This window comes from Erpetoichthys calabaricus, chromosome 2, assembly GCF_900747795.2.
Source record: "Erpetoichthys calabaricus chromosome 2, fErpCal1.3, whole genome shotgun sequence".
In the NCBI taxonomy this organism is placed as follows: Eukaryota; Metazoa; Chordata; class Cladistia; order Polypteriformes; family Polypteridae; genus Erpetoichthys; species Erpetoichthys calabaricus.
Window position 1 is genome coordinate 318037336 of NC_041395.2, and position 18431 is coordinate 318055766.

The 18431-nt window shown below is 41.6% G+C and overlaps 1 protein-coding gene across 1 annotated transcript in view; it reads left to right on the forward strand.

Annotated features, from left to right (window-relative positions):
• Positions 1–18431, forward strand: part of pkd2l1 (polycystic kidney disease 2-like 1) — a 66768-nt gene that overhangs the window by 17126 nt on the left and 31211 nt on the right. Inside the window, exons 3-5 of the mRNA XM_051923526.1 lie at positions 11699–11826; positions 15158–15411; positions 17799–18023. Coding sequence (XP_051779486.1) covers positions 11699–11826; positions 15158–15411; positions 17799–18023 — 607 coding nt within the window. The remainder of the gene's footprint in view (positions 1–11698; positions 11827–15157; positions 15412–17798; positions 18024–18431) is intronic.

Below are 18431 nucleotides of genomic sequence, written 5' to 3' on the forward strand. Positions count from 1 at the left end.
GGCCACACTGGCATTTATATGACATTAACCTGGCATTGAGAGCCCTAATATCCTCCAGACTGTTTCACTACCACCAGCAGTCTTCACTGTTGACCAAAGATAAGATGGATCCATGAATTAATGCTACTCACTGTACAGCATATGAAAAGACCCATTGCCCCACATTTTGATGCTAACTGGTCATTTGATTACTTTTAGTTTTGGCACGATTAATGTAGGGTCTTGAATTGAAATGCAATACACATAGAGCTGCCGCTAAACAAAGTGCAAAATGTCTGCTTTGCTTTAAGTTATGACATGCGATGTATGAATGTGAATGAAAAAGCAAGCAATTGTTTAAATTGATATTCTTTTAATTGAGGTAGCACTGTTGCCTCGCAGTTAAGAGACCAGGGTTCATGTGCGGAGTCCTCCCTGCATAGAGTTTGCATGTTCTGAGTGGGTTTCCTCCCACAGTCTAAAGACATGCAGGTTAGGTGGATTGTCGATGCTAAATCGGCCATATTGTATGATTAGGGTGTGTGTGTGTGTATGCGTCTGTTTGTGTCTGTGTGTTCGCACCATGATGGACTGGCACCCTGTCCCGGGTTTGTTCCTGATAGTAAGGATAGGCTCTGGAACCCCCTCCCAGGGACCCTGTTCAGAACTAAGCAGGTTAGAAAATGATTGACTTCTTTGAAATATGATGCCATAAAACCATGGCAAAATTAAAGATTATTTGTGCAAAAATTAAATGCAATAGATCATATTAACTACGTTACATTATATTTATTTTTGGCACTCCATACATAATGGAGTGAATCATTACATGGCCAAATTCAGACTGCATTTCAAAGTCTGGATCTCACATATTAGGTTTCATTGTGATGTGCTTGCTTATAAGTATATTGCATTCCCACAAGTCTTCAGACACCCTCCTGCTTTTTCCACTCCATCTGATCACTTCAGATGTAATCTGTCCAGTATTAAATAGCATTGTGTATTTGAAACTGGACAAACACTCTGCCAAAGAATGAACTTACACAGGTTCCACATTAAGCATGGTAACAGAGATGTTCTTGTAGCAGCTCACTTCAGCAGCCATGGACACTGTGAGAGGGACTCTAACGTCACAGTACTTATGGCAACCTTCACAACACAGCAAGAGAGAAAAGAATGGGAAGTCAAACTCATGCAAAAATGTAACACATTACAACATGGTTTGAATAGAGACAAGAGTTTTATGGCCAGATATGAGGATTGTTTACATCTTCTCGGACTGACTGTATCCAGTAAGGGGCGTTAGCTCCCTTGTTGAAATGAGTTCTTTTGTAATTGTTGCGTGTTACATAACGTGAATCTATATAGATATAATATAAAAAGGCGCTACCCCCTCCCTTAGTGATACGAAATCACATAGGAGAAATAACTTTCTTTTATGACGGCTAACGCTGCATAACAGACAAAGGAAGTCAATGGCAAGAACCCAGTTCGGGAGTGGGGGCCCAATGTGTGGAGTCTGCCATTTTCGCCGCTGCGTTAGAATGATTTTCAGGATTGGATGAGGTTATCTCCCATACGTTCGTCGGTTTCAAAGGTGTGCTGGGCAATGTTCCAAGGCTTTATACTCCTTCTTCATAGATCTATCTATCTATCTATCTATCTATCTATCTATCTATCTATCTATCTATCTATCTATCTATCTATCTATCTATCTATCTATCTATCTATCTATCTATCTATCTATCTATCTATCTATCTATCTATCTATCTATCTATCTATCTTCATGTGCAAGCCCCGACTTAGGTGAATCATGCCAATCCAAACAAGGAAAGGAGGAAACAGTTTCATGCTGAGTTTGACACACAGAAATAGTATACAATGGACATCAGTCTGACTGCCCATTTCGCAGTTGTCCCTAACTTGTCTTGTCTCATAATGTTTGCCTAGCAGTTCTTATATGGTGAATCCCTGTGCTAAATCTGGCTCTGTATCAACTGTGCATCTGAGTAGAAAAAGGCAGATTTATAAAATATATTTGCACAGAGCACAGTGACATATTAAACTTATACACTTATTACACTGACCCACACAACCTGACTACAGACCCACACTGTATGGAAAACTCATCAAAAACCTCAAAACAGTCTGTTGGACAGTTATCTTATCAAAAGATCTTGACTATACCTTGTTCTCCCTTCTCGCTAAATGAATCTTAGCCTGGAGAGGTCTATTAATTTTTTACATCTAAGATGTCTCACTTAAAGGATTTCCAATGCCGTATCTGTCCTGGTGTCCATATAAATACAGGGAATGCCTGAAGAAGGGACCTAAGTTGCCTCGAAAGCTTGCATGTTGTAATCTTTCTAGTTAGCCAATGTAGCATGCGGCCGGGGCCCTTGCCTCAAGCATAGCCAGAGCGTTACCTCTTCCAGGATGCTAGACGGCAACCCCCTTGGGTTACAGCAGTGCCACCAGGGGGTGCTGCAGCAGGAGCCGCTGAGCCCTTATGGGTAGTTCTTCCACCACACTTGGAAGTGCTGCCAGAAATGAGTCATCAAGCACCCGGAGCACATCAGCACTTTGTTCAGTGGCTGTTGTATATAAAGTGCTTTATAAATAAAGTTGACTTGACTTGACTTGACATCCGGGTGCCTTATAAAAGGAGCCAGCAGCCACTACTTGGGAAGCCAGAGTCGGGAGGAGGAGGAGGACGAAGCCTGAGGAGGAGTGGAGGCGGATGGACTTGTGGCAAGGAAGAGAATGAAATTTGTGTTGGGGTGTTGGTGTTGTGTGCACTTTTATTATAAATAAACCGGATGTGGTGTGTTGAACCTGTGTCCTGCCTGTCTGTGTTGGGGGTTAGGGCAGCTGTACACGCCTCAGCTTCACAACAATAAAAGATGTCCTTTTGTATGACTTCTCATTACATCCATATTGTCTAACACAGTACAGCATATTGTACTACATTATTAAAGAAATAACAATGGTGAAACCCCTTTCAGCTTAAGACTGTTAGTTTTTGAAAAGTGCTGCGTCTTCAGGTTTGATGTCAACAGTGAGTTCACATTAACAGTAAAATATCATTTTAATAGATATGGTAACTTCTGAAACAAGAGCCAGTGGTAAGATGACCCAGAAATCCTCTGCTCAGCCCCACAAGTGAGTGTCACCAGCAGAAAGTGACTTATGATATGTCACATGACTTCAACGGCCATGAAGCATTTCAGTCAAGTCCTGACATCATCATGGGTGAGAGACGAGCCCTGGGCTAGCAAGATGAACTGGCGCTGCAGGAAGTTATCAGTTAAAAATGTTACAGCAAGGGGGTGAAAAGGTCACCCCACTTAGTGAGTGTGTCACAAAGTCCTCTTGTTTACTCAGCCATGGACCAAAGTAAGCAGCTGCTTTTATTCATGGCCTGGCTTGTTAGGAGAGATAGGGTGGATGGCTTATCTTTAGTTCTCTTTATTTGCAGACCCACTGAGCTCCTTTGTGGCATGTCATAGTGTCAGGTTACTGTCTTTTTCCAAACCCACTATTATCTTCAATAGGACTCCTTTTCATGGTCAGCAGTCCTCCTGTGAAAGTGAAGCTGCCTTCTATATTAGTGTGCTTTAGCCTGATAAGATTGTATAAGCACCATGGCTCTAAATGTTGTGTTCTGAAAATGCTGATTTACCTAAATGGGTAACTTAACGTTCATTGTTCTTTGATTTCTAACACAACTAAATAGGAGTAATACATTAAAGTCTGTTATCGACAACAGACAGGAGTCTCATGCTTTGTATCAGAAACAATGGCACCTGTCAGCTGGCTTTGGGGCCACAGCCTGATAAGGGGATGGAGAGCGAGTGTCACACAGGAGGAACCTGGAGACTCAACCTTTATTTTTGGTTTGTTTGTACTTTAATTCATCAGAATTATTACAAGTTGTTGTATGCTTGTTGTGTTTCACACTAACCTGCACTCTATGGGTGACAGGGCCCTTCAGCTGTATAGCGCCCTGATTTTGGAATGACCTCCCTAACTGAATTAAATCAGCTGACTCAATTCATTCTTTCAAAAAACAACTCATCTGTTTGGGAAGGCATCTAACTTAACCGAACAGATGCTCAGGGAATTTGTGTGAGTGTTATAACACTAATGATGTTATTTGTTTAGGCTTTTCTTCTGGTATTGAATTTAGTATTTTACTCTGGTTTATTGTATTTTAGATAGATAGATAGATAGATAGATAGATAGATAGATAGATAGATAGATAGATAGATAGATAGATAGATAGATAGATAGATAGATAGATAGATAGATAGATAGATAGATAGATAGATAGATAGATAGATAGATACTTTATTAACCCCCAAGGGGAAATTCACATACTCCAGTAGCAGCAGCATACTGATAAAAACAATATTAATTAAAGAGCAATAAAAACACAGTGCAAGTTAAAAAGTGCAAGGTGGAGAGTGCAAGGCAGGTATAACAGACAATAACTTTGTATAATGTTAACGTTTACCCCCCCCGGGTGGAATTGAAGCGTCGCATAGTGTGGGGGAGGAACGATCTCCTCAGTCTGTCAGTGGAGCAGGACGGTGACAGCAGTCTGTCGCTGAAGCTGCTCCTCTGTCTGGAGATGATCCTGTTTAGTGGATGCAGTGGATTCTCCATGATTTACAGGAGCCTGCTGAGCGCCCGTCGCTCTGCCACAGATTTCAGACTGTCCTACTTGCCTACAACAGAGCCTGCCTTCCTCACCAGTTTGTCCAGGCGTGAGGCATCCTCTCTTCTTTATGCTGCATACCCAGCACACCACCACATAGAAGAGGGCGCTCGCCACAACTGTCTGATAGAACATCTGCAGCATCTTATTGCAGATGTTGAAGGACGCCAGCCTTCTAAGGAAGTATAGTCGGCTCTGTCCTTTCTTACACAGAGCATCAGTATTGGCAGTCCAGTCCAATTTATCATCTAGTTGCACTCTCAGGTATTTATAGGTCTGCACCCTCTGCACACAGTCACCTCTGATAACCACAGGGTCTGGGAGCGGCCTGGGTCTCCTTAAATCCACCAGCTCTTTGGTTTTGCTGGTGTTCAGGTGTAGGTGGTTTGAGCCACACCATTTAACAAAGTCCTTGATTAGGTCCCTATACTCCTCCTCCTGCCCACTCCTGATGCAGCCCACGATAGCAGTGTCGTCAGTGAACTTTTGCACATGGCAGGACTCCGAGTTGTATTGGAAGTCCGATGTATATAGGCTGAACAGTTGCCTATTAAATTGTACGATATATTGCAGAAGGAGGAAGGTGAGCATTTTACACAGCACCTTTTATAGTGAATGTGTAAACCACCTCATAAACGGGTTCCATATTATGTGCAGTGCCATTCAAACTAAATGCTTGATTAAAGCACTTAACATGAATAACAGAAAAAAGGATCTGGGTGCAAGAAATCATTCTGGTATCTGCCACTCACTGCCCCATCAAATATGAGCACTATTTAAAGTCGATGGCCTGTTAAACTGGATCTTCATTCCTCAAGGACAGTGTGAGATACAAAAAACACAAAACAATGCAAACGTCGATTCATAATAGTTCAGGTATTACTGTGTGGTCACGTAGGCACAATACATAGAAAAATAATTTCTAACGATTTTTAACGATAACGATTTATCTGCGGGTGGACTTAAACAAGAGTATATATGGTAGATTCACACAAGAGGCTGAAGAATCAGCTGAACAAGGAAATCAGGGAAGGGTTTACAAAATCACCAAACTGATAAGTGGAAAGTTTCAAACAAGGGCCAATGGACCAGTGAAAGACAAGAACGGCAGGCTGTTAACAACAGAGAAGGAACAAGAGGCAAGATGGATTGAACAGTTTAAAGAAGTCCTGAATAGCCCACCATCAGATGAAGTGCCAGATATTAGAGGGTTAGAAGAAGACCTCAAGATTAGCACAGATCCACCAGAGATGGATTATATTGTAGCCACTATTAAACTGCTTGAGAATGGCAAAGCTCCAGGAAATGACAATTTGAATGCTGAATTATTCAAAGTAGCCAAAATCCTACAACCACTGTTAACTGAAATTTGAGAGAAGGAGCAGATACCAAAAGAATGGAAAAAAGGAATAATTGTTAAGATTCTCAAGAAAGGTGCACTGACTGATTGCACTCTTGTCAGTACCTAGTAAGATTCTTACCAAGGTCATCATCCTGCTGTTGACAACGGCCCACCTAAAGAACAAGCCAGCTTCATAAAGAACAGAGGCTGTAGTGACCAGATTTGTGCATTGTGCATAATCATAGAGCAGTGAAAAGAGTGACAAATGCCTCACATAAACTTTGTGGACCAATTGAAAAAGCCTTTGATATCATCCGCAGAAAAAGCCCATGGCAGATTTTGAGATTCTATGGAATTCCCATCAAGATTGTACATATCATCAGACGTTTTATAGAGACTTTGCCTGTGCCATAGTCAACACAGGAGTAAGACAGGGCTGTGTGATGTCTGCCATGCTTCTCAACCTGGCCATAGACTGAGTGATGATAAAGACAACAGAAGATGCACAGAGGGGTATCAGATGGACTCTATTCACCACATTAGAAGACCTTGACTTGATGATCTTGCCTTGCTGTCCAACACACACCAGGACAAAACTGAACATTTAAACCTCTTTGGAGGCCAGGTGAGACTGAGAGAGAGCCAAAAAACCCAGATACCATGACACTGAATGTGGAATTCCCTGCACCAGTCAAATTATATGGTACTGACCTACCCAGGACAGAGAGGTTCAGCTACCTAGGTGGTGTCATCCACCAAGATGGAGAGATGGGTAAGGACATAAAGAGCAGACTGGGAAAAGCAAGGAATGCCTTCAGGATAATGGAAAATGTGTGGAAGTCATCCATATATAGCATCCAGAACTGTATAAGAGCTGTGTCCTGTCTACACTGCTGTATGAGCCAGAATGCTGGTGGTGCATGACAACAAATGACCTAACCAAGCTGTCAACATTCCACACCATAAGCCTGAGGAAGATACTGTATTGTACTTTTTCTGGCCCAGAATGATCTCCAACCGCAACCTCCTCTTCCAATGTCAACAAGTAGATGTGGGTACTATCATAATGAAGAGGCGCTAGAAGTGGTTGGACCATGTGATCATTAAACCAGCACTCCACTGGACACCAGCAGGACACAAGAAATGTGGGAGACCAAGAACAACCTGGTGATGAATGGTGGAGAACGAGATGAAAGCTATGAACTATACTTTGGGTACACTGGTGACGATGGCCAAAGACAGACAGCTGTGGATGAACTTTGTTGCTGCCCTCCACGCCAGAGGGTGTAAGGGCAGTAAGTAAGTAATAACATACGTATGCACCTAATTGGAATGATAAAGAATTTAGAGCTGATATTCACCCATTGATTCCCAATTGGCACAGTCACCAACTTACAGTGCATTCAGAAAATATTCAGACGCCTTCAATTTCTGCACACATTGTTGTAGATTAAATTTAAAATTTAAAATTAATTTGAAATAGATACATTTGCTAATTTTGCCCAACAATCTGCATTTAATAATCTGTAGCAACAATTGAAAATGTGTTTTCAGAAAAGTATGCAAATTTATTAAAAATCAAAAACTACAATTTTTCTTTCATGAAAGTATTCAGACCCTTTGCTGTGTCGTTCCAAATTGTGAGGTCATCCTGTTTGCTTTGATTCTCCTTGAGATGTGTCTAATAAGAATAATAAGAATAAGAATGCCTTTATTGTCACTGTATTTAGATACAACGAAATTGGAAAGCCTCTCCAGTATGGTGCCTCATTACAAAACATTTTAGTTTAATAAAACCACACTTCCCACATCATACAATGCAAACACACCCACCCATCAAACCCACCCTTAGACCCGTACTAACATAAAGACATCTAACACCAATGGTCACATCCTTATGTGAACACACATATATCATAAAACAAGGACACTATAAATAATATAGATAGTGTGCTAGGATTCAGTATGTACAGCATAATCAGAAAGTTTAGCAGCATTTAGAATTGTTATTGTTTTAGGAAAAATCTATTCCTGAATCTACTGGCCCATGTTTTGAGACATCTGTAACGCCTTCTTGAGGGCAAAAGTTCAAACAGGGAGCGACCAGGATGAGAACCATCTTGTGTGATCTTAATTGCTCTAGAGAGCAGTCTAGAGTTGGCAATCTCCTCTAGAGAGGGGAGAGGACAGCCAACAGTCTTTTGAGTGTTAGTCACACTCTATATTGCTTTTTTTGTCTGCTGAAGAGCAACCAGCATACCACACAGTCACACCGTACATCAGGATGCTCTCTATGGTCAAACGATAGAAAAGCACCACCAGCTTTGCACACAAGTTGCATTTCCTAAGAAGTCTGAGGATATATAGGCACTGTTGTGCCTTCTTCACTGCAGCCATGGTGTTGTCTGCCCATGTGAGTCTGTCTGAGATGAGGGTTCCCCAGAATTTAAAGCTGTGAACCCTTTCCACACAATCGCCACTGATGTTCAGAGGGAGAGGGTCGACACCGCACTTCCTAAAGTCTAAAATGAGTTCTTTTGGTGTTACCAGTGTTGAGTATCAAGTTGTTATCCATACACCATATGACCAGTCTGTGTACCTCTGCTCTATAAGCTGACTCATCTCCCCCCTGAAATGTGTCCAATAAGCATGGTGTCATCAGCAAACTTTATAATAATATTACTAAAATGGGAGGGAATGCAGTCCTGGGTATACAGTGAGTACAGCAAAGGACTCAACACACAGCCCTGTGGAGAGCTGGTGTTGAGGGTGAGGGTGGTGGATGTATGGGAGCCATACTTCACTGTCTGGGGTTGGTTGGTCAGAAAGTCTTTAATCCAGCAGCAGATATGAGAGGACAGGCCAAGGTCAGATAGCTTTTTAATGAGGATGTCTGGGATGATTGTGTTAAATGCCGAGCTGTAATCAACAAAGAGCATTCTCACACTATGCTCCAGATGGTTCAGGGCCATGTGAAGAGCTATAGCAATGGCATCGTCTGTCAATCTATTCACTCTATAAGCAAACTGGTGTTGGTCCAGGGTCAGTTAGAGACTGGTTTTAATGTGCTTTAGAACCAGCCTCTCAAAGCACTTTATAATTACAGAGGTCAATGTCACTGGTCTGCAATCGTTCAGGCTACTGGGGGAGATCTTTTTTGGTACTGGGATGATAGTAGATGTCTTCAGACAAGATGGAATGACGGCTTGGGCAAGGGATAGTTTAAAGATATTGGTGAATATAGTGGAAAGCTGGTCTGCACATTCCTTGAGTACTTTCCCAGGTACTCTATCTGGTCCAGCACCCTTCCTTGGATTCACTGATCTGAGCACTCTCCTGACATCACCCTCCTGCAATGTGAGTGGGTGGGTGGGTGCTGGGGACAGTACATCTAAGGTTGGTCTTTTCACCTCGAAATGAGTAAAGAAACAGTTCAACTCCTCTGCTAGCAAGGTGTCTATTTAGGTGGACGTAGAGTTACTGCTGTTGTAATTTCTAATGTGCTTTATTTCCTGCAATGCTCGCGTTGGGTTATTATCAGTGATTGATTAGACATTGTCTAGAAAAGCACACGTGTACCAGTATATATATGATCCCATAAAAAAAACCACTCCATGAAGTCCAAGAAGGTCTCTGTAGACCTCTGGAATCAAATTATGGTGAGGTATTTATTAGGAGAAGAGGATAAAACCATATCTAAAGCTTTGAGTATTCCCAGTAGCACAATGACTTTAATAAATGTGAAACAGAAGAGGTTTGGAACCACCAGAGCTCTTCCTGGAGTTGGCCGTCTGGCCAGACTGAGTAACCATGCAAGAAGGGTCGTGGTCAGAGAGGTGAACAAGAAATCAATTGTCACTATAAAAGAGTTTCAGAAGTCCTCTGCTGAAGTGGATCAACTAGTCAGAAGGACAACCAGCAGCACTCCATCAATCAGGCGACTATGGTAGAGTGGCTAGACTGAAGCCACTCTTGAATGAAACGCATAGGACAGTTTAAGCAATTCTGAGAGCACGAGGAGAAAGATTCTCTGGTCTGATGAAACAAAAATGGAACCAGTGAACAGAACTCCAAGCAGTGTGTCTGGTGAAGACCGGGCAGTGCTTTTCACCAACCTAATACCATCCCTATGGTAAAACATGGCATCATGCTACCGGAGTGCTTCTTAGTGTCAGAGGAAGGGAGACTGGTTGGAATTGAAGGAAGGCTGGTCTATCTAACAGAGCTCCACAAGGATGATCATCTCACCAGCTCTCCATCAATCAGGCATTTATGGTAGAGTGGCTGGATGGAATCCATTGTTGAGTAAAAGGCACATGACAGTCGACTTGGACTGTGAGAGGATGAGGAAAAAGCTTTCTGCTCTAATGACACAAAAACTGATCTCTTTGGGCAGAACTGCAAGCACTATGTCTGGCGAAGACCAGGTACTGCTCATCACCTGTCTAACATCAGCCCTATGATGAAGCATGGTGGTGACAGCATCATGCTATGAGGGTGCATCTGAGGGAAGGGTGAATGCTGCCAAATACAGATTGGTCCATGAAGAAAACCTGCTCCAGAGTGAATGCCACCTCAGACTGGTGTGATGGTTCAGCCAAGACAGCACTAAAGCTCTATTTCAATTAAATATATTATTATTACTATTATTATTATTACAACACTGGAGCCACTTAGAGACAAGTTTCCAACTGTCCATGTTTGGCCCAGCCAAAGTCCAGACCAAAACCACATAGAACATTTATGGAGAGACCTGAAGATAGCAGTTTGCAGACACCTCCTATCACATTTAACAGAGCTTGGGCAGATCTGTCAGGAAGAATGGGATAAACTGCCCAAGTCCAGGTGTTCAAGACTTGTAGAGAGTCACCCAAGAAGACATGAAGTTATCACTGCTATCAAAGGGGCTTCTACAAAAGTACTGAATTAAGGGTCTGAACACTTTTATGAATGAGAGATTTCAGGTTTCCTTTCTGGAGACATATTTTCACTTTGTCATTATGTGTAGATTGAAGGGCAAAAATGTCAAATTTATCATTTTAAAAATTACATCTGTGGTAGAAGGGTGTTGTACCGTGTTAACCATTATTGGATGGAATGAGAAATCAAACAAAATGACATCTTTTATTGGCTAACTAAAAAGACTTAGCTTGACTTCTCATTGTAGAAATTAAATCAACAACACAATAAAGTGGGCAGAAAAATGAATTGCTGTGAATATTTTCGAAATCCACTGTAAGTTGGTGACTGTGCCTGTTGGGAATCAATGAGTGAATATCAGCCATAAATTCTTTAAATACATATATGTGTTACAGCCTGGATTAATTTAGGTTCAATGTGTTTTCATACTATTATAATACATTACATTTTAGTATGAGAAATTTTGTCAGAAGCCACAAAGAAAATTGCTTTATGAAACAGTATTCCCACTTATTTTGCCATAATTAGGTTAAAATACTGTTTCTAGCCAGGGAGGCATGGTGGAGCAGCAGTTAGCTTTGCTGATTCATAGAGCCAGTGTCCTGGGTTTGAATCCTGCGCCTGGTCATTTCTGTGCTAAATTTGTACTTTCTCTCAGTGTCTGCATAGGTTCAGGAACAATGTGTTTTCTTGCATAAGTGATCAATGGATCTTTTTTTGTTTGTCTAAATTTCAGTGACTTATGGAATGACCAGCGGCAGCTCCTACTACTACACCAGCGCCATGTCTGACTTGTTTCTCAACAGCCCAAGCGACAGTGGAGTTACTTTCCAAAGCATTGGCTGCATGTCTGACTTCTGGTCTGTAAGTATCCAAATGGTTTATTTTTGAAGTATTTATAAATATTAGGAACAGGGATGTGCACAAAGGGGTGTCTGTAATGAGAAATGAAAGACAACTTGAAAATTGTGATGTGTGAACCTAATTATGTGTAGAGTACATGCATGCAACTGAAGCAAAGGACACGTCTTTCAGGCAGGACCTCAACAGATTACAGCACTGTGCACAGATAGTCAAAAAATGTGCTGTGTGGGGGTCTTAATAATAATAAGAGTAACAATTCTTTACATTTATATAGCCCTTTTCATAGTGAGTGGGGAGCCACTTCAACCACCACTACAACAACATTTATTTATATAGCACATTTTCACACAAATGATGTAGCTCAAAGTGCTTTACACGATAAAAAATAAAAATATAAAAATTAGATTAGGCAATACTAAATAACAAAGAGTAAAGTAAGGTCTGAAGGCTGGGAGGAGAGAAAAAACAAACAAACAAAAAAAAAATCCAAAAATAACTAATGTGTGGCATCCATTTGGATGATGCACTGGCAGCCATTTTTGTGCCAGTACACTCACCACACATTAGCTATTAGGTGGTGAAGTGGTGAGAGAGATTAAAGACAGGGGATGATTAGGGGACCAGAATGACAAGGCCTTGGAGGGCAATTTAGCCAGGACATCAGGATACTCTCTACTCTTTATGATGGATGCCCAGGGATCTCTTATGGCCACAGAGAGGATCTTGGTATTATGTCTCAACCGAAAGAACTACAGCACAGTGTCCCCGTTACTGCACTGAGGTATTAGGATCCACACACAGGCAACAGTGAAAGCCTCCCCTTTTGGACACTCCAACATCTCTTCCAGCAGCATCCCAAGCTTTTCCTGGTTGGTCTCCCTTTGGAGTACTGGACAGGCCTGAACATACTTAGCTTCATGTGGATTGCCTGTTGTGAAGTATATGTGGTATGGCTGCTGGCTAGGAGAGCATAGTCTGCATATAGTATATTCAAATAACTCAGTCAGTAGTTACCCATATCTGGTATTTGGTCAATGAATATGTTAAACATGTGGGAGTTTAAGGCTTGTCAGAGAACCTCCAGCCTGAAGCTCACAGCACACATGTGACGTCGACTCTGTGCCCAGAACAGTGCCTCCTGCGCTCTACCGAATGGAACTGCAGTCGTCAATGATCCTCCTGGAAGAACTGAATGACAGTTGCACTGTCTCAATAGCTTCTCTTTGACTGTTCTTGTATGTATAAAGATTATATTGCAATGTACAGTATATTAGGTGTGAAAGCTGCATTTCAAAGCAAGTTAAATACACAGGGCCCACTAGAGGATGTCGGGCCCTCACGCCACTTCATGAAGTCTGTTTCTGATTGTTTGGTCAGAGACATTCACACCAGTGGCCTGCTGGAGGTCATTTTGTAGGGCTCTGGCAGTGCTCATCCTGTTCCTCCCTGCACCAAAGGAGTAGATACCGGTGGGTCCTGATGATGGGTTAAGGACCTTCTACCGCCCTGTCCAGCTCTCCAAGAGGAAGTGAGAGTTAAAGTTTGGGACAGCCCTGTTGGATTCCCTGCCAGGGGGATCTGCAGAGCCCTACTTAGTACTTCCACCACACCTGGGAGTGATTCCAGGTAATGCTGATGAGCCTCCTGAAGCACTCCCAGGAACTGAATAAAAGGAGCTGCCTCACTCCATTTGGAGAGCCAGAGTCAGGAGGAAGCGGACGAAGCTTGACAGAGGTGGAGGTGGAGGTGGAGGTGGATGTGGAGGTGGACAAGGAAGAGGAAGTAAGGAAAGAAAGGACTGTGTTCTGTTGTACTTTGGTGCTTGGGAACTCTGCTGTGTGTTGGGGAGCAAGGAAAAAGCGCTTCCCATGTGAATAAACGTATGTTGCTTGGCAAACTGGTGCCAAGTGCCTTTATTAAAAACAAAAACAAATAGAGTCAAAACAAATTGCAGTGCAAAAATTCAATAAATGAATAATCCATAAAAAGAAGTGTCTGTGAAGCTTAAAAACAATCCAATAAATATTCCTTAAAATAAGGCTAAAAACACAGGCAGGAAACTGTCCTCTGCAATTCAGAGCCCTGGTGCCCCCTTAAAATTGATGTCTAATCGACTTGTCTTTTTCAGACCTTGCAGCGTGAGGCACAGACAACCTTCTGTACTGGCCTGTGTCCCCCTCCCCATTCCATGGGGACCTGCCGAGCCCTGCTTCACTCACACCGATGTCAATTGCTGAGCACACCCTGAGCCCAATGACCCCTCCTGCTGATTGGTTGCTCAACAGAGGCAATCTTTCAGCCCCCTCCTAAGGGCTCTATTCCCATCCACCTGCTTCCTTCCCCCATGCAGACTCTTTATCCACTGCTTCTTAATTGGGTATGGGTGTGAGGAGCCGCTCCCTCCACGGCATCATTGAGGTGTCTAACTGAACCACCCCCCTCTACATGTGTATATGGTGCCAGTTCCCAGGTTAACCACAGAGTAAAACACACTCATGCAGATGCACAACCGATTGAAGCCTGCACCTTCGTGGGGCACAATTATTTATTTTAAAATCAGACGCTAATTGTTGAGCCGTAGACCTTCTATCCACAGGCGGGAGGCTCTGGCTCAGTTCAGCTCATTGCAAGCTTCATACCATTGTATAGCTGTGACTGAGACGTTTCCAACGATAGGTAACACGCCCACATTTGGAAAAAGGAGAGAACCAAAGGTGAGCATAATAAACGAAAACGTGTGATTTTGTGTGTGTGTGTGTGTGTGTGTGTGTGTGTACATATATGATAAATATATGTGTGTGTATGTGAGAAATTATTTCGATTTTATATAAATATTTTATGTCATTTTGTATAAATGTTATATCTCTCGATTATATAAAAAAATCCTGGGATGAGATGTGACTTTTTCAGAGAGATACTTTCATGTCCCGCGAGACGAGACTTTGTGCTAAGAGATTTAACCACACCCAGGGCCGGAAATAAAAGACAAAGAGTAGATGACAAAGTAGAACGTCGTAAAGAATTCAAAAACATTGGTGCAATACACATGCAGAGCAGGTTAGAGATAATGAAAGTACTAAAATTAGAAAGTCTGAAAAAAATTATAGTAAAGATTGCATTAGCATAAACAAACGGAAATTATTACTCGGTGAAATAAAGGAACAGCGAAAAGTGATTGAATATATGGACATAGGAGACATATTGTGTGGAAAGGGACACACATGAGCCACAGGTATGACTTAACCTAACAACATTTTGGTCTAAAGTCATGAGGACACACTATGTACTGAAGCTTAGGAGGATTTTTGCTCTGACTCTTCCTTCTTCTCAGTTTGCCCAGGGACCTTTGTTGGACGGCCTATACTGGACAAAATGGTATAACAATCAGACCATCACTTACAGCCCCCAGTCATTTATATTCTATGAAAACCTGCTGCTTGGCGTCCCTCGGGTCCGTCAGCTGAAGGTGCGGAACAACTCCTGTGTGGTTTACAAGGACTTCAAAGATGAGATCCTCGGCTGCTATGATGTCTATCAACAAGACAAAGAGGACAAGAGCTCATTTGGGGAATTAAATGGCACGGCGTAAGTAGATACTCTCCTGAAAGGAAACAAGTCGATCTTTTCTCTCTCTTGGTTGCCCATATCCTTCCCTCATCCTTTAACTTTGTGCGGAATGTGTCTTATGTATAGAAGCAAAAAAATGTTAATGTACTGTAAACATGTGACAGACATTTCTAAAGCATTTTTTTCATATTACAGCATGCATCTAATAATACAACATCTATAATTTTAGGATACACATTGAAGAATCTGCCTATCTGGGTTGCTGATCCTTTTCATTTAGTAACATTAACACAAAATAAAAAGTACAGTAGTCACTGCATACATTGAGGGCTGTATGCCAATGGATAGCATTACAGGTGGAGGATTAGAGCCAAGGGGGGCTCTATATTGTGAAAGACAAGCCCACACTGGTAAATGGAGAGCCCCTTCAAGTGCCAGTGTCAATAAGTGGATACCTTATGTGTTGAAAATGCACCCATGAGTAATTACTTTGTGGGCACTATTAGATAGGTTCATGGGGAATGAGAAGAAATCTAGGAGAGCTTTGCTCAAACTTTTAGGTGGTAGCACACAACACTGTGGTGGCTCTTTTACCTGTTTTGGGGGACAGGCAATGTTGGACGCAGCAATGACAGTCCTTTAAATATGATCTGGGGTTTATGAATGCAAAGATATCTGAGTCAACTCAGGCAACTCTAGCTGGAGTGCTAAGGACCCCCTAGAAGAGATTTCAGTGATCATCCTGTCAGTAATAAAATAATTGCATTTGTAGGCCGCACCGTCACACTGACCTGTGAAACTTAGAGCTGGATGGTAAGTTTGAATGAATCTGTAAAATGAGAAACTTTTATTTAACGACTTGAGGAGGGGAAGAGAGTCTTAAGGTGTACTGGTTAGCGTGTGGTTATGGGATGTCTGGAAAATGATTGTACATGGGATTCAGAAAGTAAAGTGCCTTTTACTCAGGAGTGGCTTCCATCTAGCTACTCTACCATTTTTGTTAAATGTCCAAACCTTACAGAAGACACTTTTTCACTTTTGTTATTATGTCAAACATGGCAAATGTATTCATTTAAAATGACATCTACAACACAATAAATTGTGCAGAAAGTGAAGTGGCCTGAATACTTCCTGAATCCAATGTATGTGGTTATACACTCAGTGGCCACTTTATTAGGATTACCTGCTTATTAACAGAAACTGCCTGCTCCTCCAAACAGTTAATCATGTAGCTGCAGCTCAATCTACATGGCATGCAGTCAGTCAGTCACTTTCCAACCCACTGTATCCTAACACAGGGTTGGAACTCCACGCAAGGAGGACCGTTGATTGACCACACATTAGACAGGTTAAGGAGTGTGGTCTAAACCACTTTGACTGTGGTATGATTGTTGGTGCCAGATGTGTTTCCAGCATTTTCCAAATATCTGCCCTTATTGGATTTTCCCTCATTACAGAGTTAACAGAGAATGGATTGATAAACAAACAAAAAAAAAAAAGAATTCAATAAGCAGCAGTTCTATGGGTAAAGCACCATGTTAATGAAAAAGGTCAGAGCCTCAATAGAGAATGTCCAGGTGTGTTCAAGCTAATAGTAAGATGTGAAGCAGCAACAGGCGACCATGTCAGGTTGCACTCCTGGTAGCAAAGTACAGGAAGATGAGGCTACGGTGAGCAAATGATCTTCAAAAATGGAAAAGTGAAAAAAAAATCCTCAAACATTACAGTAACTATTCCCTGCAAAATCCCCTGACCACAATCTAATAAAAGGCACCTTTGAAATGAGGTGGAAAGAGAGAGTGTGAGTGAAATATATCCAACAATCACATGATGCATTGACCAGAATCTTTAAAAAATATTTCTAGTATCCCATTGCATCCATACTTCTGGCTATTCTAGTAGCAAAATGTGGGATTACCTGGTACCATATGGGTGGACTTAATAACGTGGCCACTGTGTGTATGTGTGTTTCTCTATATCAAGTCATCATTTGAAATAAATTACTTTCCTTTTTGCTTTCTGAACTTCAGAGGAGCAGTACAATCTGTCCTTCTACCCATCAGTCCTGAGTTACTGTTGGGCCTTTCAAAAGGAATGACAGACAGTTTGACCAGCCTGTACAGTATGCAATTTAAGCATCCATCTCTTCATTTCAAATTTTGAAATCCGGGCATCAGATTATCTAGAAAAAACATCAATTGCACTTCAGCATAGTTCCACTCATTAATGAATTTGTCTGCTTGGGAATTTAATTGTATTAATGTGTGCAAATCCATCAGTTTATGTTAAATGTGGAGTTATTAGCATTATAGCCTCCAACAAACGTTTGATGAACTATTAAAAAAAAGTGAAATGTAACATACTAATATACAGGCTAAACGAATACCAATTTATCTTCTATTAAGCTGGAGATACTCATCTGAAAAGGAGCTGAAGGGGTCTTCTCACTGGGGCATTATAGAGACCTACAGTGGTGGTGGCTATTATCAAGATCTCGCAACAAACAAGCAAGACAGTGCCATGATGCTTCAGGATTTATATAGGAATATGTGGCTGGATCACGGCACCCGTGTTGTCTTTGTTGACTTCACAGCTTATAATGCCAATGTTAATTTGTTCTGTGTCATAAGGTAAGAAGTGAAAACTGAAAGTGAAATCTTGCATATGTTAAATATAAGTGAAGGAAAAGGTTAAGAATTAGGAACACTTGTGCAGGCCATCAGGGCCAGGGGATTTTCCCTTAAGACTCTTTCTTATCTATCTGTGGAGATGTCTCTTACAGTCTACATGTAATAATAATAATAATAATAATAATAATAATAATGCCATGCTCAAGGAACTTATAAACTTGACCTGCACTTAGAGATGAGGCCACACCCCCAGAAGGTGGGGCTTCCCTAATGTATCTATCTTGCATGGACAGATTAATACTTTTAATGTGAAGTGCAAGGTAAGTTGTATCTCACTGAGCTTGTAAAGACACAACATATGTTATATTTGTGGCACATGTTCCTCTAAGTCTGCCCTCTGCGTGGTGC